Source organism: Sipha flava, unplaced genomic scaffold (genome assembly GCF_003268045.1).
Source record: "Sipha flava isolate LNK unplaced genomic scaffold, YSA_version1 224_pilon_pilon, whole genome shotgun sequence".
In the NCBI taxonomy this organism is placed as follows: domain Eukaryota; kingdom Metazoa; phylum Arthropoda; class Insecta; order Hemiptera; family Aphididae; genus Sipha; species Sipha flava.
Window position 1 is genome coordinate 580,292 of NW_020272857.1, and position 22,311 is coordinate 602,602.

The 22,311-nt window shown below is 26.6% G+C and overlaps 3 protein-coding genes across 3 annotated transcripts; 2 read left to right on the forward strand and 1 right to left on the reverse strand.

The window, feature by feature from the left end:
* Nucleotides 1-10,771: 10,771 nt before the first annotated feature.
* On the forward strand, nt 10,772-14,118 carry LOC112683325 (selenoprotein S B-like). The gene is made up of 5 exons (XM_025554320.1): nt 10,772-11,153; nt 11,294-11,431; nt 11,498-11,604; nt 11,667-11,766; nt 13,137-14,118. The coding sequence occupies exons 1-5, from the start codon at nt 11,090-11,092 to the stop codon at nt 13,220-13,222; spliced, it is 495 nt and encodes a 164-aa protein (XP_025410105.1). The 5' UTR covers nt 10,772-11,089; the 3' UTR covers nt 13,223-14,118.
* A 596-nt stretch (nt 14,119-14,714) lies between these two features.
* Nucleotides 14,715-19,681, reverse strand: LOC112683367 (pre-piRNA 3'-exonuclease trimmer-like). Its single transcript, XM_025554373.1, has 12 exons — nt 19,118-19,681; nt 18,606-18,840; nt 18,253-18,537; nt 17,951-18,170; nt 17,346-17,447; nt 16,955-17,062; nt 16,579-16,678; nt 16,326-16,425; nt 16,163-16,255; nt 16,022-16,104; nt 14,830-14,937; nt 14,715-14,760 (listed from the first exon to the last, which is right to left on the reverse strand). Exons 1-12 carry the CDS (start codon nt 19,246-19,248, stop codon nt 14,724-14,726), a joined length of 1,602 nt encoding a protein of 533 aa, XP_025410158.1. The 5' UTR covers nt 19,249-19,681; the 3' UTR covers nt 14,715-14,723.
* Nucleotides 19,682-19,756: 75 nt separating this feature from the next.
* Nucleotides 19,757-22,040, forward strand: LOC112683368 (40S ribosomal protein S10). Its single transcript, XM_025554374.1, has 5 exons — nt 19,757-19,854; nt 20,033-20,177; nt 20,238-20,351; nt 21,712-21,894; nt 21,956-22,040. Exons 2-5 carry the CDS (start codon nt 20,034-20,036, stop codon nt 22,007-22,009), a joined length of 495 nt encoding a protein of 164 aa, XP_025410159.1. The 5' UTR covers nt 19,757-19,854; nt 20,033; the 3' UTR covers nt 22,010-22,040.
* Nucleotides 22,041-22,311: the final 271 nt, after the last annotated feature.

The window sequence follows — 22,311 nt, forward strand, 5'->3', positions numbered from 1 at the left end:
TTTTGTATGCCAGGAACTTCTGCCTAGTATAAATATTTTTTTCGTTTATGAACAACGCTTGGTCGGGTGAAAGGGGAAGAATGAATGAAAATACTGTACAATGTCTAATGGTGTGTACAATTAATTTTGGTTGAGCTTTTATGAAAAAATTAAGAATAACTTAACTTTGTTGAAAAAAATTAATTCGAACGAAAAGTATCGATATTAGTAAAAAATAATAACAATAGTAGTAAATTAATGTAAAAAAATTGTAATGGCTAATAATTATTTAAATAAAAAAAAAAGTTGTATGCAATATGATATCCCGATTTGGTAATTTCAAAATCTGACAAGCCTATTTATATGCCTACCGATTATAGTTATCAGTAGTGGTTAAATCAAAATGAAATTATGACTAATAAAAATATTTTGTATGAAGAAGCTTTAGTATTTTATTTTTATTTTATATACAGAACGGGCCGTGACCCAAAATACAATGGTATAAGATAATATATTATAATAGTAAAAAGTAACTATATAATATAATTAAAATGAGATGGCTGAATACTCATTAGCAATGCGCATCATTCTGAACATGGGTTTATTACGGATATAATTGGTATGAAAAAAGGATAATGTGACCGTGAATGGAAACTGTGGATTTTAAAGTTAAGTTGACTTAGCAATTCAGGACAGTCAATAGAGCCATCTATGAGTTTTTGTAAGAATATCTTGTTAGCTGCAATACACCTGTCAGTTAGGTTCGATAATCCTAGGAGGGTACGGACTGGTTCATAATTATGGGGTCTATGTTCAATGTGAAGGATTCTAGCAGCATAGTTTAGGAACTTACGTTGAACCCTTTCAATTTAACTCCTTCAAGTAGCTGTATAAGGGTCCCAAATTATTGTACCATATTCAAGAACTGACCTGAAAAATTCACTGTACAAAGGTTTAAGTGGCGCTAATAATTTAAATTCAGTAGAAACTCTTTTCACGAGGCCAAGTGTTTAAAGAGCTTTGCAGCATGTTTTTTCAATATTTTCTTGAAAAATAAGTGCCCGATCCATTATAATACCAAAATCACTGACAGCAGCACCTGAATAAGCGAGAGGTAGATTACACAATATGTAATTAAATATGATTGAATTACAAATTTTCTAAAAGGACATAAAAATGCACTTGAAGATATTAAAATTTAGACCAATATTAGTAGCCCAAACACTTAGTGTATCGAAAAACTCTGTAATCGATGACAATCATTTATATAATGGATTTCAAGAATTATTTTAAAACCATCGGCAAACATCAGAAAACGACTGTTTCGAATAACATGTTTTGTATTGTTTATAAACAAGGAGAAAATAATTGAAGAAAGATGATCCCCTTTGAGGGACACCAAGCGGAATATTATTTACTTCGGACTTGATACCAAACACTTTTACATAATGCATATGATTTGTTAGGTAAGAGCTAAACCAAGATAATAATGGCTCCTCAAAATCACTAACCTTTAGAATTTTTATTAGCGTTATATGATTAACCCTATCAAAAGCTTTTTTAAAATCAGCAAAATGACATCTACTTGGTTACCATTATTAAATGCGTCAAACACATAATTTACAAATACAAGGTTAAATGTAGTGGCTGATCGACTAGATCAAAATCCATGTTGTTCATCCATAAGAATTGAATTGACTGATGGTTGTATACTATTTAGAACTAAGAATTTAAAAAGTTTAGGGATATGACCAAGAATGCTAATTTGCCGATTGTTACCAATATCAGAGGTGTCACCAGACTTAAAAATTGGTGTTATAGAGCTAATTTTAAATAAATTTTAATTACACCAGAGTCAAGGCTTTTACGAAAAAGAAGCCTTGATGGAAAACAAAGTGAAGAACGAATAGCATACAAAAACTCACAAGACAAACCATCCTAACCTATGGATTTGTAATTTTTTAATTAGGAAAACCATTTTCAACTTGAGACAGATCAAAAAAACAGTTTTTTTGAAGATCATGGTCCAAATATGGAACTGTAGAGGGAATATAAATCAACATTCTAGTCACAATAAGCTGAATTAAAATGTTTGGAAAATAAGTTCACTACATCATTATTATTAACACTAGTTACACCATTAAACTTGACAATTTTAGTTATAGAATGACTTAATTTATTTTTTCTAACGAAATCTCAGAATTAAGAAGGGTTTACGCAGAAGTTACCTATATTCAGTGGTTCTAATAAATTCCCTATAACATTGTTTAGACATATAATTGTATTTTGCTCGAAGAAATGAAAAATGTTGGTAGTCAATAGGATTCTTAGTACTTTTGAACACCGCGTGGGCTTTCCTTTTTTTTTAAAAAACTAGATCAATCAGGTTTTTAGAGAACCAAGCTGGAAAGTTTGATCGGTAAAAACTTACACGTGGAAGAAATTTAAGTTCTGCTGTTTACATACAGCGTCAAATAAGGCAGACGCCGCAAGGTCGGTGTAAAGATGTGAAATAGTATTAACCCAATTAAATAATAATAGGAATTTATTTTATATTATATAATAATAATTAATAATAATAGGAATATATTTATACAACTATAATTTGTTTTACGAAAATTGAAAAAAGTGAGAGGAACAAATCGGTGGAAGGATGATTTCAGGAGTGTAGTTAATTGATAATGCTGGGTGATAGCAGTCCTCAAGTACAACAGAGATTGGAGCAGCACAAACACTAAGATGGTTACGATTACTAAAGATAAGATCCAAATGTGCACCAAATGAGTCAAAGACATTATTAATCTAAAAAAAATTATTAAATGCAAGAGTCTCAGGTTCACAATGGATTCGGGAGCCGCCTTTAGTAGAATAGATAAAGCCACTATCTTCATATGACCATTCTATTCCAGGAAGATTAAAATCCTCACAAAAAATAAACGTATAGTCCACATGCTCTGAAATTAAGTTATCTACAGTATTCATGTATAGCTCATAGGACTGAGAAGGAGAGTTCGGAGGCAGGTATACTTCACCAATTATAAATTTTGACCCATTAAAGATAAGACTTACAAACAAATGTTCAATATTAACATTAATATTAGTAATTAAATGTGCAGAAATGTCTGAGTGAATGCTAATAAGTATACTTCCACCTCTTGTACAAATGCTGGTATGATTATTTCTGTCACATCTAAAAATATTATAGTTATTTAAACTTAATTCCCTATCACTTATTACATCATTAAGTCATGTTTCTGTAAGTACTAAAAATATATAATCAAAGGAAGCAGAATTACATTTAAAATCAGATAATTTAGTTTTAAGACCTCGACAATTTTGATAAAACCCTAAGGGCAAATTATTGTATTTATTATTTATCTTACTAAAATTATTGTCATGGCCTGCACTCAGTTTTTTATGGATCCATTGAGGTTCCTTTTCGTGAGGTGTCGATTCATTGATATATCGGATGACCCAGTCTCGTTCACCAGCTTCCCGCCGACGTTGTAAATCAGAAGGGATAACAAAGAGTTGCTTGCGTTGGAAGAGAATCAGGTCTTCGTTAAGCCAAACTTTGTTCCAGTGTTCTAAGTTATCTCATCTTGGATCTATTTTTAAGTATCATTCTAACATCAGACGAAGAGCTTAGTTCAACAAAAATCGTCAAGGTCTAGATCCACTACGACCGATTCGCTTAGAAGAAATTTGCTTACACTGAACAGATACGTCTGAGAAGAGATCATTAATCAAACTAGAAATTGAGTTAAGTGTTTCATCAAATGTTGATGGCGCATTAACAGTGTTGGGACTTATCTAGATAAATTTATCTGGATAAATTATCTAGATAGATTTTTTGTTATCTTTTATCTTGTCTCGATAAATAACGCTAAGTTATTTAATTACTTATCCAAGATAAAATTTTTACTTATCTAGATAATTATCTGTATTCTGGCCAAGATTAGAGTTATTTTTATTCTTGTACGGAGACGAGTCTAACAAATCAAAGATCAATAAAATCGGTCCAGCCGTTCTTGAATTATAAATTCTGTAACTAATCTGACTTTCTTTTATACATATAGATTTTGCATTCATAATCATAACTCGTGTATTATTAATAAGTAATTATTATTTCATGGTATGACACTTTGTTTATATTTTCATAATGGGAAAATATTTTTGGTATTTTTAAACTTGATTTCTTATTTTTCCATGGAAGTTCCAAATATAGTAGGTATTTGATTTTAGTATACACATGTAACTCATACGCTGAATAGTCATTACTTCACTCTTGTAACTACATATAGAATAATGAATGTCATCAAATTACTATTATATGGAAAACAATATTGTTAACTTAAAATAATTTTTTATATATTCTGTATTCATCCTGATACATACAGAGCAATTTTCATTTTTTTTTTTTTTGTGTAACATTTTAGTGATTAATTATCATTAAATATTGTACATTGTATATAAGTACTGCTTAATAGTACACTACATTATTACAATAAACATTAAACACCTAGGTACCTATTAATAGTAATGATTATAATTAAGTCTTCATAGATATTAGAATATGAAATATTGACTAAAAAATTACATTTTTTGAAAATATCTTTTTTTTTTATCTAGATAAAAATTAAATTATCTTTTATCTTTGTCTAGATATTTTAATTTCTTTTATCTATTATCTTTATCTGGATGAATTTGGACATATCATCTTTCATCTTTATCTAGATAAATTTTGCATTATCTATTCCCGACACTGCACATTAAACACCACTAATTTAGAAGCTTTCGACATTCTTTCATGAGCCTCGTGAAATACATCTAACTCCAGGATAGGAGTACAGGCACGAGAAGCATTTTCTAAACAACCAACCTTTTCTTTTAACAATTTGACGTCAGCGTTAAGACCAGATTTTTCTTCTTTAACCTGGGCTAATTCAGCAGATAAATTCTCAACAGCAGACGAGAAAGACTGTTATCGAGGCTTTCGATGTTACTAAAAATAGTCTTAAGTTTATTATCATGAGAAAGGACACTATCCTGTATTTTCATTAAAGAACTCCAAACATCGTTCAGAGTAATTTATTTTTGCTTAGGCCCACGTTGTGGTGCAGGTGAATCGGCTTTACGCATGTTTAAATTTTAACGACGTACGACAGAGTAAAAAATGCAATAGAATTTACTTACATATAAAGTAAGCCGTAGTATAATATGTAGGCAACCTAACAAACTTGTTCGATGAACGAGGAAATATGATAGAGAGTAAACAATGAGAAAGCACTAATCTGTGACAATGATGACGCGAAACGATATCCCGACTGCGATAACATAAGACACGTGTGGAAGTTATATTAATAATACTGCTAGGTCATAACGAATGTACCAAAACAATTAACCGCACTAAATTCTTAACGACCAAATATTACGATAACGCATTAAACGCAACATACGTGTTGCATGCACGGTGGTCTGTACTGTACTGGTATTATTTTGTATCAAGCTTTAGTATTGGCTTCTATTAAAATTCTATAAAATTGCTAAAAAATTGTTACATATCTGTATTTAATTTTTTGATAGTGTTAACAGACAGCTTTTCCGATCCAGTTTCATGTAACTTTATCCTGTACTAAATGACGATTTACCAAGATCAGGACTTCCCATCTCTAAACAAAAATCATTATTTTTTCTACATCAGAAAATTAAAAACTTTAGCTCATCATTCATGTAAAACATCTTTCCCTCTCCTTCTAATGGTAGTTATTTTAATATACCACTGACCATGGTAAACCCATAACTTATAATATGAACTATTTTTCCTGGATCTACACTTAATCTCTTAGACTATCAGAGTCTTTTCAAAATTCTTCTTCATTATTTTCTCTTTTTTCTCTTCTTCTTTACAATATTTAATTTAATCTTCCTTACATTCTCTTCTAACCGTTCTTAACCTTATTTCTAATAAACCTTTCATCATATGTCAGTCACTGCCAGTACTTCGAACCTAAATAAATCTACCAATATTCTCCAATAGAATATTAGAAGCTTACTTGATCGTCTCCCCTCATTACAATTTTTTTTCTGCTAATGCTCAATTGCATTTCTTTATGAAACTTGGCTTTAACCTTCTTGTTCCATCAATATCTTTAATTATTTTACTTATAGATCTAACTACCATGACGGTTATGGCGGGGTAGCAATCGTCCATATTTTTGTAAAATCTAGGCCTCTTCCAATCAATATAACTACAAAAAGTTGTTTTGAAAATTTTAAAATTGATATTGTTGGTGAGGAGATTTTTCTATCGTATTCTTTTTCACCTCTTAAATTTATTTATTTATTTTTTTATTTAATAATAATAACGCCCGCTAGGGCAAACGAGTACAGTAATATAATAACATAGGTGAGTAATAAGTATAGGTATTAAACTAATGGATAAATAACAATGTTTTAACTTATTACTATTATCAAAGAAAAAATCAAAATCAAACAGCTGTTCATTACTATATCGTATAATTATATTTATGGGGCTATGGGTAACAAAATTACGTTTATTGGGTACAATATGAAATAATGTATTTTGTCTATTTTTTACCTGGGGAGTCCTAATGCCAATAAGACAGTAGTTCAGGGTAGTTTATAGTTCTGTTTAATAGCTTGTATAAAAATAGACAATCGTAATAATCGCGTCTATTACTTAGACAAGGTATTACATACTGTCTCAAATTATGGTCATGTTACATTCTTTCTGGGACATTTATTTCTACCTAAATTTAGAATACTCTATTTAATCTTGTTCAGCCCAATTCCTACTCTGTAGGGATATAAATGCCTTTCATCACGCTTGGGATTCTTCAGTGTTCTCTCGTTATGGCAACATTATTTATGATGATATCTACGCTTTTGGAATATTTTTTCTTAATGGAGATAGTCTAACTCATACAAGTCACCTGGGCTACTCCGATTCCGCTATTAATCTGTTCACCTAACATCATCTGAAAACAAATCTGGTTAATCATATCCTAATATTAATGATCCTCATGGCAGTGATCATATCCTAATATCCTAATATTAATTTCCATTATATCTCAATTAGTGATGACAATAACAACACCAAGACCAAAACTTTTAAAATATTGGTCTTGGTCTTGCGGACTCAGTCTTGGTTTTGATCTTGCAAAATTCTTGCTATTTTCACAAAATATAAAAAAAAAAATAACTAAATATCTATCTGTTATAGTTGTGTAAGTTTCTTGCTATTACTTCTAAGATGAAACTTAAGTCCAATATATTATATACTATACTAATAATATAAAACAATCAAACAATTTAATTTTTATTTTAAGTACTCTTTTAAGACTTTGCATTTTAAAATATTATGTTTATATTATTTTACTTGTATTAATATTTGGTGAATCAATTTACCAGCATAATTAACTTTGTAAGTTTCTATTACATTTATAATAAATATCAATATTATAGACTACAAGTTTACGACAGTAATAAAATGATATACTGTATAAGACACTAGTTTAAGTACACAATATCTAATATGGAAAATCACACAAGATACGAACGAAAATAAAAACGTATTTCCAATCAAAATAATATCTATCGTAGTCCGTAATGACTTCCAGCAATTATTAGTATATTCCATTCAAAGTAGATGTGTATTATGGACATAAGTCATAAATTATTCTATGAACAAGACAATTTTCGACGTTTTCATCGATTTTGGAAAAAAATATAATTTTTCAGTAATTGCTAAGTATGAAACAACTATATTATGTTATTTTGTAATATTAATTTCAATTATTTCTAATAATTTTTTCAATAATTCGTCATTTCCTCAAATACTGATCAAATTTAATAACAATACAAATAATTTCTTATAATTTTCGTTATAAATTATTAGTCATGAAATCTAGATAACTATTGTGTTTTCGGGGGGAAAAAAAAATTTGCAAGACTGCAAGAGTCTTGTAGTGATGGTCTTGTTTTGATCTTGTTCTTGCAAGCCAAACCTTGGTCTTGGTCTTGCAGCAAGAATCTCAATCAAATTCTACCAATTTGTATTCGTTTACCTTTATTTCAGCTCCGACTTCATCGATTCTACTCGCTTTAACTATAAAATTTGACTGGTTATCTTTCTCTTTTCATTTCCATAATGGTATTTTATCCATGCCTATTTATTCCTCTTCCGTTGGCTTTTACGCTACCTTCACAAATATTATTTACAACGCCGCCAAATATTTTATTCCATTCCAATACATGGAAGCTAATAATTACCCCCTCTCCCCACCTTGATGAAATTCCTCTTTTATGGATGCTATCAAAAATAGGTTTTTTGGGTGTTCCGGTTCTATGGTTGATATGTCTGAATTATCGCAACTGTCCACTCGATTCGTTTACTCATTTGGTACTCGTTGATACTGGGGTTTTGATAAATTATTTGTACTTTTACATTCTTCTACATTAGTTCTTTTCTTCTGTACACTTCATTATCTAGTGTAGGTGCATAAATCCTTCCAAGAACTCTTCTTTTAAAGCAAGCTATTTTTTACACGCATATGTCAATTGTAACTGGCCGTAGGAAACTTGATTACAGGCGTTCATTTGATCGTTTGGACAATTTTTCCAAAGTGTAGCAACCCTTGTTAGGCTGATATTCTCAGTTTAATTTCATTATGCATATTATTGTGTTGATTTATGTTTGTCCTAAGATATTTGAAATTTTCCACTTGTTAGAAGTTTTAGTTTTCTACTATTAGATTCGAGTTATCTTTTGTTTCCATAGTCATGACTCGGAAGTTATAGGAGTCAAAAGAGGCAAATATGCTCGAAAAATGATAAAATATGCATGAAAAAATGTGAAATATGCAAATAAAAATACTTATTTATTTATTAAAAGTTAATTAGTAAATTTTAAAAACCTATGGTTAAAAAATTTTTATTAATTCATAGTAGACATTAAAAAAAACTATAAATAACCATGAAAAATAATATTGAGTTTTATTAACACGTTTTTCGCGTTATTAGCGTTGTGTATGTAACATTATTTAAAATAAATTGGTTAAGAATGAAAAAAAAATAATTTTTTTAGAAAATATTCAATATGCATACAAATATGCGAAAAATCAATGAAAATCGACGAAATATGCACTTTTTATCTAAAATTAACGAAATATACAAATAATGCAATTTCAACATCGTATAGCTCGTATTTCTAGCTTGGTCTGCTATAAATAGAGAGCATACAGAACATTATGCAACTCCTATAACTTCCGAACATTATTTATTATCTACGAATTCTACGCGATCAACTTTTGATAATATTATCATGAAAATAAAAATTACCATGTGATCACAGCGAAAAATCTTAAAACATTAAAATTTTTCGATTGACAAATAGATGATGGTTACAAAAAAACGCTGCCACCTTTTGATTCCAAAAAAATGTGTCGCCCGGGGCAACGGTACTCACTAGCCTCCCTCCTAAATACGTCCCTGGCCGTATCAGTGGCGCACAGAAGATTTTTGACAAGGGTGTCGAAAATATATATTTCGAGGTACCCACCCACCCTTACCAGTAAAATCTGAGTTTAGGCATAGAGTAACTCTTATTTTTAAGTGTTTTTGGTTTTTTTACTAACAAAGATAATAATAAAAAAAAAAAATTAAATAAACCTAATATTAATTATTTTTCAATTTTCTGGGTATTAATTTATAATTTTGTATAGCATAATTTTTGGAATTGAGCCCTACTACTTATTCTTATGTGACGCTTTATTTCTAGGGTAAACATAATTAGTATGTTGATTTGGATAGCTGAAAAATTGGTTAGTATTAAATTAAACAAATATTCATACAAGTTCATATAGAACTAGCCATCCACCAATTCTCTGAAGGGTGTCAGTCGACACCTCTGACCCTCCCTGTGTGCACCACTGGACCGTATGTGTATGCATCGTTATCGACCATGAAAAAACAACACAAAATGAGTAATTTATTGTTTTTTAATTAGTCACCATCGATTGTCTGCCACGGTCAACTATTAACGATGCCGTGCATACAAGGAATTGAATTAAAAAAAGTATTAAACAAAAACTAATGGAGGGGTTACAACATCCAAAACCCCTCCTGGCCACGCCACTAATATAATGACATCACGAAAAATAAGATTATGATTCGAAAATACTCTTCCTGGATTTAGATCTAATGACAACAACTTCGAAGTGGAAAACGATGATATATTAAAAATTAATGCTGGATTTAAAATATAAATTTTAAAACTGACATTGATTATGTTTGCTTGTCAAAATCATTTAATATAAGTATTGATGAATTCAAAACTGAAATCAGACTATTAAAAAATATTTCAACACACAGAATTGCTTAGTTTCATTAACAATAAATAGGTCCTGTTCAATAACTCCAATACCTAGATGAATCTGACAGAGCCGATATTTTTATTAATTTCTATAAAACAATAGAATTATTTAGAAGAATACCTGTCAAATGTTGTTCATATGAGATAGGTTTTTCTTATCAAGATTTTGTAAAGTTTAATCTTTGGGCTATTACGAACCAAGGACCTTACTTTTTATGAGTATTGAACAAGAGTGTATGAAACTTGCTTATGGAGAAATAGAATTTAAAATATTAGTTCCAGGGAATCGTCAATTAACCATATTGTAGTATGATAAGGATGATAACATTGGTACCACAGAACAGGTTAAATATAACTATTATAGATAGTCCGATAGGAATCGTGTTGAAAAAAATCCAATAAAGTTTTTTTTAACATTTTGATCTGCAAATCTGTTATTTAACATAACACAAAATAATTAAAATAATCTTATCATAGTCAATATTTGGTCACCCTGTTCTTGATAATAATATTTATTTATGTTAACAAATTTATACAACCAATAGCGATTACACAAGTTTGCATCACAGAATAGATTAAATTATTAAACGATTCTGTTTGCAATACGAAGCTTAAATGTATTAAAATTCCATATATATATTCCGTATATACTAATCTATGATTCCATTTTTTAATAACATTTAATTTTGTGAAATATATTATAAGGAAAAGAAAATGGAAGTTGAAGAAGAAATCTTAGCAGACGAAGCAGAATTTTCTAATTTAAATTATATTTCAGGTAATTTATTTATTAAGATTCCAAGGTTGTTCAAAAAATATATAAATAATTTTACATCATTAACTAATATGTTAATAATATAGGTATTGAAAACTAGATTACTGTTTGTTATTATGAAATATTTCCAACATGTTTTATAGGATTTATTCAAAATAATGGATGGTACTTATTGGCTTTAGTCATCATTTTCATATATTTCATTGTTAAGTTATGGCCTCATTATTTAAAATGGTTAGAACGTCGTTCAGAAGCAGCCTATGAAGCTGAAATTAAAAAAAAGTAAAGTTATTATTAATAAATTTCAATAAACTAATCCTTTAATGAATTTATCATGATTATTATAGATCCTGATTTATTTAAACAAAAAGAAGATGAAATGAAAAAAGCTCGAATAAAATTCCAAGAAGAATATGAGAAAAAAGCCAAAATTGCTCTTGAAAAACAAAAAGAAGTATATAAAAAAAATTTTAGTTTTGGATATATTTTCAGTTAAATTAAAAATTATGTTCTTAGAAAGAGAAGAGAATAATAGAAGAAAAACAAGAATTATTAAAACACGGAACAACTGGACAGACAATAAATAATTCAAAAAATTCAAAAAAACCAAAACCAGGTAGTTTTATTGTACTTCATTAATACACAATATTGCTTATAGTTATTATTAGGGCTGGGGTTTTAATGTTCTAAAAAATATATATGTAAAAATGCGTTAAAAATGTATTTATTATAGTTAAAAAAACAATATTATAAAAATCATGTTACCAAGTATATTTAATTATATTTATTTAATATAATAATAAAACAAGTACCTATTTATTTAATATTTAAATTTTACTTAACTTTATTTAAATTTAATTTATTTCATAGCTTGCTTTGATGATCGTTGTTGCACTTTTGCAAATTAATAAAATTCTTTCGACAATTTAATTTTTTTTCTATTTTTGATAAAATAGGTGTATGGGCCCATATGCTCGTATTTATTAATTTATCAATTTAGTAGATTTACATACTAAACATATAAGTTTTAGGCAAATAAAAACTGAAACGCATGATCAAATACCTTAATTTTAAAATATATATAGATAAATTCTGTAAAATTCCCTAAAAATATGCAAAATATGCCCTATAAATGCACATCAAGTTAAATTTATCATAAGATGCAAAAAAAAAAAACCACATTAAATTAATCTGTATCACTTGAAGCATATTTTTTACTTACAGACTACGTTGGACATCAGGAAAAAAGATGAATTTGCATTAAAATTCCAGTCCTAGTTGTTATTCAATTAAAATGTCTAATTAACAAATTGCTAGAAAATTTTAGTACTCAATTATTGAAACTCAAGTAATTATTCCTGCTCCTTCTAGTGATAGCCATATTCAAATCAAAATATAGATGAAAAGATATCCTTAATTTTAGTTTGAATCTATTGAAATTAAATGATTATATCAAATTTTATTACCTAATGTAAAAAGTAATTTAAATGACAATTTGCATTATTTTTGGAGCATTTCAATACAAAATTTAAAAATGATTTCTTTCTAATAATGAGTGTTATAAGTAATTCACATTTAGTGTTAGCAATTTGGCAACACTAAAGGTAGTGTTATGGCAGCTAAGGAGCTGTCCTGGTATTTGGCATCTTGGCGCTTTACTTCTTGCAACAGTCTACACTCTGTTGTGACTACCAATGTCTGGGTAGCTACTAGCAAGAGTTATGTAATTATTTGTTGATGTTCAAATCGACCAAATTAATAAATGTTGTTTTTCATTTAATAACTATAGTCGTTATAGTTTTTATTAAATCAGTTTTGTATTCTAACATTAGTTAACAGATTTTACTATAAATTATAAAAAAATGTCACATTTAATGTTAAGTAATTATTATTTACAAAATATCAATATTAAAATATTTATTTTAGAATGAATATTCTATTACTATTTAATTTATTTTTTTATTAATTTAGAAATATTTTTTTTAGATTACAACCCTTTAATGGGATCTGGCAGTGGTTCAAATTATAGACCACCAAGAAGAAGTCCATGTTCTGGTGGGGGATGTGGATAAAAGTACTATAATAAAATAACATTTTGTAGGTTTACCAATAAAATAATGTAGATCTATAATAATGTATTATAAACAATCATTTAAATAAATAAGACTTAATAAACAGTGACACTTGTCTAAGACCATTAACATTATAGATAATAGGAATGAAAATTAAATTTATTAACACCATTATTAGTATTTAGGATATTCTATTGAATCGGTGATACACTACTGCGGACAGTTCTTATCGGAGCCACCTTTTTAATTGAAATTATGGTTTATCAGTGGACCCCCAAATATTACACTATTGCGGGCACATGTTGCCAAATTTATAAATAAAACTTCAATAATATGGAAATGTGGAAATTCAGAGCATATTAAATTTAGTATGCAGTTACAAGTTATTTTTGTTAAATACTGCAGTTAGGAGAAATTAAATTAAAGAAGTTTAAAAGAAATTCAAGGCGAAACTGAGACAATTATTTCATCTATAAACAAAGGTCGAGAAAAATCGGTGGCAAAAAAATATTTAGATAGAATCACATTAACTATTCAGAGTTATAATGATTATAAAAACCACTAAAACGTGATACAATATTAAAAAAAATGTAATGGTCATTACAGGGGGAAAAAAAATATAAATTTTTAACTTTAAATGCTTACATTATATATTATTATATTAATAAACTGCGTTGCACAACATGACAACGTTTCATTAAATTTTGACCGTTATCATCATTTTTTGTATGCAAAATAATATCTTTTGTTATATAAAGATTGTCCATAATCAGATTGCAAAATAAGTAAAGTGTCTTCAGTCGTGTTTCACCCTATTGAATAAGCATGTAAATTATAAATTGGCTAGGAGTAATATTTAAATTATGGAACAGTTTTAAATAAATATATTATGTACATTAAATTGAAATTTCTCAATTTTATTACAATCTAGTTAAATTTTTTTTTTTAAGTTAATAAATATATTTGTACAATTATTAAGTTTTAAAATAATAATATAGTTGTTTCTGTATAATTTTATTATTATTATTTTTTTTTTTTAATGAAACAAATTGTGTTAGATATATTATGTTGTATTCTGCTAAATTAGAAAAAAATTATTACTAAAATTAATTAAATTTAAATATATTGATAAATCCGTTATAATTTACAATTTATAAATTTTAATAGTACAGCAATATTTAAAGAAGAGTAAAATATATCAGGTGTTTAAAATTAGATAATTCAATGTGTATATACACATATATTAAACACTTGATAAGAATATTATTATTAGTTATTTAAGTACAAATAATTGTTTAACGAGTATAGAAACATATTTTTCAAATGAATTACTTTCTTTCATATAATAATTTTATACTTGATGAAAATTAAAGCTTTGAAAACAGATAATACATTTCATGAGTTGGTGATAGTTCTGATATAATATTAGTACAAATTTAGTATAAAATTCCTAACAGTTAATAAAATAATATTTATATTTATAGCATACTTACATTTAATATTATTTTTTTAAATATATAATTATAGAAGTACTTAATCTGAAAATATCATAAATATGTTAAATAATTAATTATACATTCAACAAAATGTTAATACATAATACTTACATTATTAAACTTAAGCTAATTATATGTTGTTTCCTTTTTCTATCCTGATATTGTGAATAATTTTCAACCCTGTACTTTGAATTTAAGTTGTAAATGATGCGATTATTCCTGCAACAATATTAAAAACACTGGCAATTTTAAAAGCCAATAATAATAATATCCCCTCGTATAATAAACACCCTCGGAGCACACAAGGTTTTTAATTCTTAGTGATTATCTCAGTGTCTTAAATAGCATAAAAAACAAAAATAATAAAATGATATCGCATCCCTCATCCAAAAACAAACTTGATGCAGCGAAATATAAAAAAAATTATATTTTTATGGATATAGGATACACCAGCATCTCAATCATAAGGAAGAATCCACTTCAATTTGCCTACGAAATACTAGGGTAACTCATGGATTCCTTATGTCAAATGACGAACCTCCTATCTGTAAAACGACTCACTGTCAATCATAGTCAATTCCTAACGGAATGTCATCTAAACGTTCAAGAATGAACAATCCTCAACTTGACAGAATCTCTCGAAGCAATCCATGGACAGAAACCAGATCAAAACAAGAAAATCCTACAATTTATAAAATCATCTAATTTTATAAACAAAATATAATTATACTGCGAAATTAATAATGTATCGTAAAATAATTTTAAATAGTAATTAAGACATGTTAGCTAATGATCTTCGCTATAAAGTTATGATCAACAAATAAAAAAACTGAGGAAACTCCAATCTACAAAATAAGAACAACTGTAACCGAGTGAAATTTTTATTTAGTACTTAGTTGAATAGTATTAGAAAAACTAATAGACTAACTAAATTATAATTAATAATAATGTACAATAATGTTGGAAGTAGTTCTCCAAATATTTGGATGTGATATTCATAATATTATTTCCACTTATTTAAATTTTGAAACAATATTACATAAATATAACTTAGAAGTATTAAATTAAAAAAAAAAAAAATTCCTTAAGACTAGTTTATATTTAATTAGATCTACTTGGCAGTAAGAATTTAAATAGATTAGTAAGATAACTTTATTTTTGTAATATTTAATACCACTTTAAAAACCTACAACTAATAAATAATTTTTTAAAGAATAAAAGTACATGAAAACATATAAATCTTTAAAATATATCATTAAAAAAGTTACATTTTATTTAAAATAATATATTTACATTTACTTACATGAAAGGTATGGCAATTAAAGCGGTATACTTTGATAATAATTTTATATCATAATTACAAATTTTGTCTAAATCATAGTTCAGCTGAAATCACAAAGTTATAAATAAATAACTATTACTTTTCATAATACTGAATATTTACTTTTTTTAAGTCTATAGCTTTATAAAATAATCCCTTATTTTGAATAACTAAATAATTTATTTGATTATTGAGTTTTTCTTCAGATTCCAAATCCTATAATACATTTTTTTTAAATTTACACAAATGAATTTAATAATTTTTTTAAAAAATAAGGAATACCTACAATACAATTAGATGCTGATCTATAAGTGTATAATTTGTTTTTAGAAAATTCTATAGATTTCATAAGTTCTGTTAAAGTATATTTTTGATGAATTGTTTCCCTGCAAGTTATAATTAACATTTTTAAAAAATTTATTAATTTTAACAATAATTATAAAATAAATACATGACAAATTAAAATATTATATTTAAATATAAATAAAAAAAATATCAAATTAATTAATTTTAATAAATTTAAAACTTAAATTACTTACGTTTTACTGGAAATATTCTTAATTATATGCATCATTTTTAGAAAACAATAACCTGTATAGTATGCATCCCATCCAGCATCATGCCATTTCATACTTTCAGCTGAAATATCAAACATATATTTAAATCTTTATTAGCACTAAATAGTTAAACATATCATTTAAAAAGTTAGTTTTTGTCATTCTCAACAAATTACTTTAAAAATAAAATGAAGAGCATTCCTTTTTAATATTAAGTGGCTATTAACAAGAAATGCTACATTTTAATTTCACTAAAATAAAATTATAATAAATAATTAAAAATTATAATTTGTTTATTTAATAATACATATATTTTTAAATTTAATTTAAAATAATGATATATTTTATTATTTCTTACGTTCTTCAATACCAACAAGTTGAATACGTAAAGAATCTGAATAGATTTTGGCATATCCACATTTTAAATATGAATGTATTTCTGAAAGAGAACTTCCAAGCCATATATCTATATCACAAAAAAATATTTTATTAAAAACATTTACAATCAAAGTGGTTGTATGAATTATTGAAAATCTTTATTTTAATATGAGTTTATAAATTATTTTGTATTTTTTTAAACAAATAAAAGTTAACTATATAAATATTGGAAATAATTTTAAAGCAATATCTACTTAAATAACATCCCATAATGTAATCCTATATCCTGTATAAGTATATTTAAATTTAAATAGTTCATACAAACACTGAGTCATTATAATTGAAAGTAATGATAATACAATATTTCTAACCATTTTTAGGCATCATCCGCTTAACTTCTTTAGATAACAATTTTGTATCATAAATTGGTCCAAAATGATTAGATAAAAAATATTGATAATCTTTAAAATTTTCTGAAAAACAAAATAATGTAGAATTAAATAGAAATATAATTAGTTAATTATTGCTATAATAACTTGATCAAAATATTTAATAGATATATATAAATATATGTATTGAATAGTTAGAATAAGTAGTTTAAATATTAATTCGATACAATAATATACTGTAACTGAAATAAAATAAAAAGATTTTATAGTTATTTTTATTTTAAATAAAGTTATCACAATATTAAAACTTTAGAAAATTGGAATTATTTAACCTAATTTTATTGAGCATATTATTCATAAACAAATTTTTTCCTATAAAAATTAATTATCACTTTAATATAATTGTATACAATTATAAGCATCACCAATTATGTCAATTAGAAATCAAAACAAAAATTATTAATATATAGAAAAGAAATAAACAATTTTAAAAAAATATATGATACCTAAACATTAATTCTCACATTAATGAAAATATTTTTGATACAAGTTAAATAAGTATAATAATAGATATTCTATAATATTACCAGGTAAGGGTTTAAAAAATTGGTTGCATAAAATTAAAATATCCAAAGCACAATTATGGCCAATTAATGGTTTTTTCAAAGTTGATATAAGGTTGATTATATACTTAATACCCATCATCTTATTTAATAAATTTATTTTGAGATTTTCATAAATGTGATTCCTTGATGTTTCTGAGTTTTCATTTGCCTCTATTTTTGTTATATTTAATCCAAATTGACTCTAGAAAAAAGTTGTAAAACATATATATTTCACATAAAGAATTAGATAGAAAAACAAAATATTTCAACATTTTTTTAACTACCTCTTGTATACTTATGTATTTGAACTTTTTTAGAAGATAATATTGCATTAAGATAATATATGCAGGTTCATTACATCCATTTATTTCCATACATGTTTGTTCTCCATAGTTTGCTTGAAAATACCAATCACCAAAAATTCTTATAGTTTTAATTAATTCTTCCTCAATTGAACGGAATTTTAAATTAGTTTCAAAATATTGATCAAAAAATGAAGCTTTTAACATTTCTGTCTTCATTTGTAATTCTTGTTCGTCAGTCAAATAAGGTACTCTATTACGAAATAACTAAACATCAAAACAAACTATATAATCACAATTTATATTTTTTTAATATAAAATATTATATGATTTACCTTGTTAAAATCAAATTTATGTTTACATAAAAATTCAATACATGCCGTTTCAAAACTGACTACACTGTCGGCCTTAAAGAATGTCTGAGGGTAAGTATAAAATGAATAGGTGTATGATTTAAATGTTTTATTGTTGGAGTCATAAATAAAAATTGCAAGACCCAATTGTAAACAAGTTATATCAGCTACTTTTTGTCGTAATTTACTGTATCTTTCTCCATTAGTATCAAAAAAACTGTAAGTAAAAATGTATATACTTAAAGTAATAATTACTTCCAATAACAAATAAATAATACTTTGTTCAAATCATTTGTATATAAAAAAATTAAAAAAACTGCATTATAGGTACCTATACTTATGATAGATGTTTAGATATAATAAACCAATTGAATCAATATATAACAGTTAAAATTAAATATTTATAATTTAATAAACCATGGTATTGTATAAGAATTTAAGATGTAATTCCCACTTCACACTTAACCCCGGAGATAAATATTGTACAATCTTACGTAAATGGTTTTGCAATATTCTCATGTAGTTTAGAAAATTCCATATCTATGCTAACAAAAGCAGATTCTTTTATTGCTGTTTCGATGGCTGGTAGTTCAGAATAAAAATTTTCACAAGTGATCTCGCACATAATGGAAATGAAATGTAATTAGTAAAATTTAAATGAAAATAGCAGGCGATTGTTTTATGTAGTTGGAAGAAATTATTAATAGCACATACCAAATTAACATTTTATAAAAGTATAAAGTTTGAAAAACATTGACAAAGAAACTAGCTTAACTATATTAGAACGTGATTTAATACGAGATAGTTAAATAATCTATAAATATACATATACATAAATGTAATACGTTATTATAATATATATAGATGTTAAATCAAGTTTCTATGGGGGGGGGAGGCGGCAAAAATTAAATGGTTCTACGGAAGGAAGCACATATGTGTCAATTTTCAATTGTCATTTTTTCAATGCAATGTTCTTTGCTTGATTCTTCATTGATAATCTGATAAAATAGCACGTTCCCGCGCGACGACCGGAAAAAGCACAAACGGTACTGCTCAGTGATGATGGTAAGATACATTATCATTTCTTATACCATGTTTAGAGTTATTAAAATATTGTCTGTTGACATGAAACATTTTGAGGTTAGTTAGATGATAACATTAACTTTTCTTTCCTATTTGTAATCCGTAGTTTCACCCGTTTTACTCTAAAATTTTATCCACAAACATCCAAGTAAGTACATATCTAATTATTTTCATGTTTGTATTTTCAATTGAATCGTGCGTTTCTCAATTTAAATTATATTTGATGAGTTTTGATTTAAAAAAAAACATCAAATAGTTATACACTTAATATGCACGTATCGAATTGTCAGTTATACCGTACGAAAATCGTTGTATCTATTTCGCAGGATGTTGATGCCAAAAAAGAACCGTAGGGCTATTTATGAATATCTATTCAAAGAAGGTGTTATGGTTGCTGAAAAGGACTTTCACAAACCAGTGCATCCCGATTTAGAAGGCATCCCAAATTTGCAAGTTATCAAAGCTATGCAGGTATTTGAGCTCCTTTTATTCCATTTTTCTACTATTTTCATTAATATTATAATTTTTTAGAGTCTCAAATCTAGGGATTATGTCAAAGAACAATTTGCATGGCGTCATTATTATTGGTATTTGACCAACGAAGGAATTCAATACCTTAGGGATTATCTACATTTGCCAACTGAGGTACATCTATACATTTTATTTATTTTTAAATTATTAACAACTACTTACATTCCTACATTAAAAATTATAGATTTTTATCATTATATTTAATGAATTTTTTTTTCAGTGGTTTTTTTGGATTATATTATCTCTATATACTATTTATTTTGTTTCTTAAAATTGTATACATCTGGATTATATATCAAGCTGATATATTATTGTATATGTTACCGAAAAAGATGACAATCAGTCCGTGTTGACAATGATTAGTCAATAACGATAATGCCTGATTTAGTAAGGAATTAATGTCAATACCTAGTCATTGATAACAATTCCTAATAAAAGAAGGCATTGATAATAACATTAAAAATTAATTTAATATATTTTAATACTTATTAGCTATTTATGATAAATCATAATCTTAATCTTTATTGTTACGTGGTAAATTACTGACACTTGAAATTATATAATCTAGTACAGCGGTACCCAAGCTGTGTTCCGCGAAGCCCTTGGTGCTCCGCAATGGTTTGCCTAGGGCTTTGTCCGTTACACTACAAAAAATTTAAAAAAAATGTTCGTCATTTAAAATTAATATATATTTCATGAAGACTTGAATGTTCCATAATCAGATTGATCACCGATAAAGCGGTGTTGATATTTGTTTGAATGCGGATTTATAACATTGCCTAATATAATACAGAAATGTTGATAAAATTATGAAATATCCAACATTGCCTAACCTTTCTAGTCATTGTGAACAATGACTAGGATTTACTGACAATTCCTGAATTTTCATTTTTTTTCCGGTAACACATATAATCTAGTGTAACCTGTCAAGTTGGATACTTAATAACCAGTTTGGATAGAAATTGGATTTGATGATATATATACTTACAATTTTTGTATGATTGAGCCTTATGCTCATTTCGTACTGAATATTTTATTTTGGTTTAATTTTTGTATTTTATTATATTAATATTTACTCAAATATTTATTCTAACTTTATGTAAAATTGCTTAATTGAAAAGAAATTTTTTTACATTTTTTGTATTATAATTTTATTTTAATTTGAGAATTACTGTCAAGAGTTTGTGTGGAATAACAGAAGATTTTAATGTAAATTAATTTATTATGTTAAATAAATATAATTAAATATGTTTGGTGATTTTTATAATGCCGTTTTTAAACTATAATAATTGCTGTTTTTTAGAGCAATAAAATCCTACTTATGATACTACTATCATCATGTGCACAGTGAAATAAACTAAATATTTCTTTAAATTATATATAGTAATTTTTAATTGCTCTCTTTAGTTATTAATTGGTATCCAGTAGTTAGCATGTACTTTTATTCAATGAGTTAATAAATGTATATTTTCAGATTGTTCCTGCTACATTGAAAAGACAAGCTAGACAAGATCCAAGAGGACCCAGAGCTGCACCAGGTGCAAGGCCTGAAGGTGGTCGATCAGGTGAAGACAGAGCAACTTACAGGCGTGCTCCAGGTGCACCTGGATCAGACAAAAAAGCTGAAGTGGGCGCTGGTACTGCTGAATTGGACTTTGTGAGTATTTTATATTTTTTTTTCAAAAGTAAAGTATATAATTTCATATTTTTTTATTCAGAGAGGGCCTGGTGCATTTGGTGGATTTGGTCGTGGTAGAGCTCCACCTCAATAAATGTAATTATTTTTATTACTCATAATAATAATAAAAAAAAAAAAACCAATAAAAAAGCATAAAACTTCAATTTTTTGTTTATTTATTTATGTCCTGATAATTGATCTGTTATTAAATAATTAAAAATGTATTTATTTATTATTACACAAAAGAACAAAATTGCATAGAACTAACATCCTAGTAAATTAAATTACATTGTCTTCAATAATGTGTACAATTAGTTTTACTTTTAATTAGTGGAAAATCTTATTTTATATATATAATGGAAAATATTTTTACCATTTTATAATATAAAAAGATAT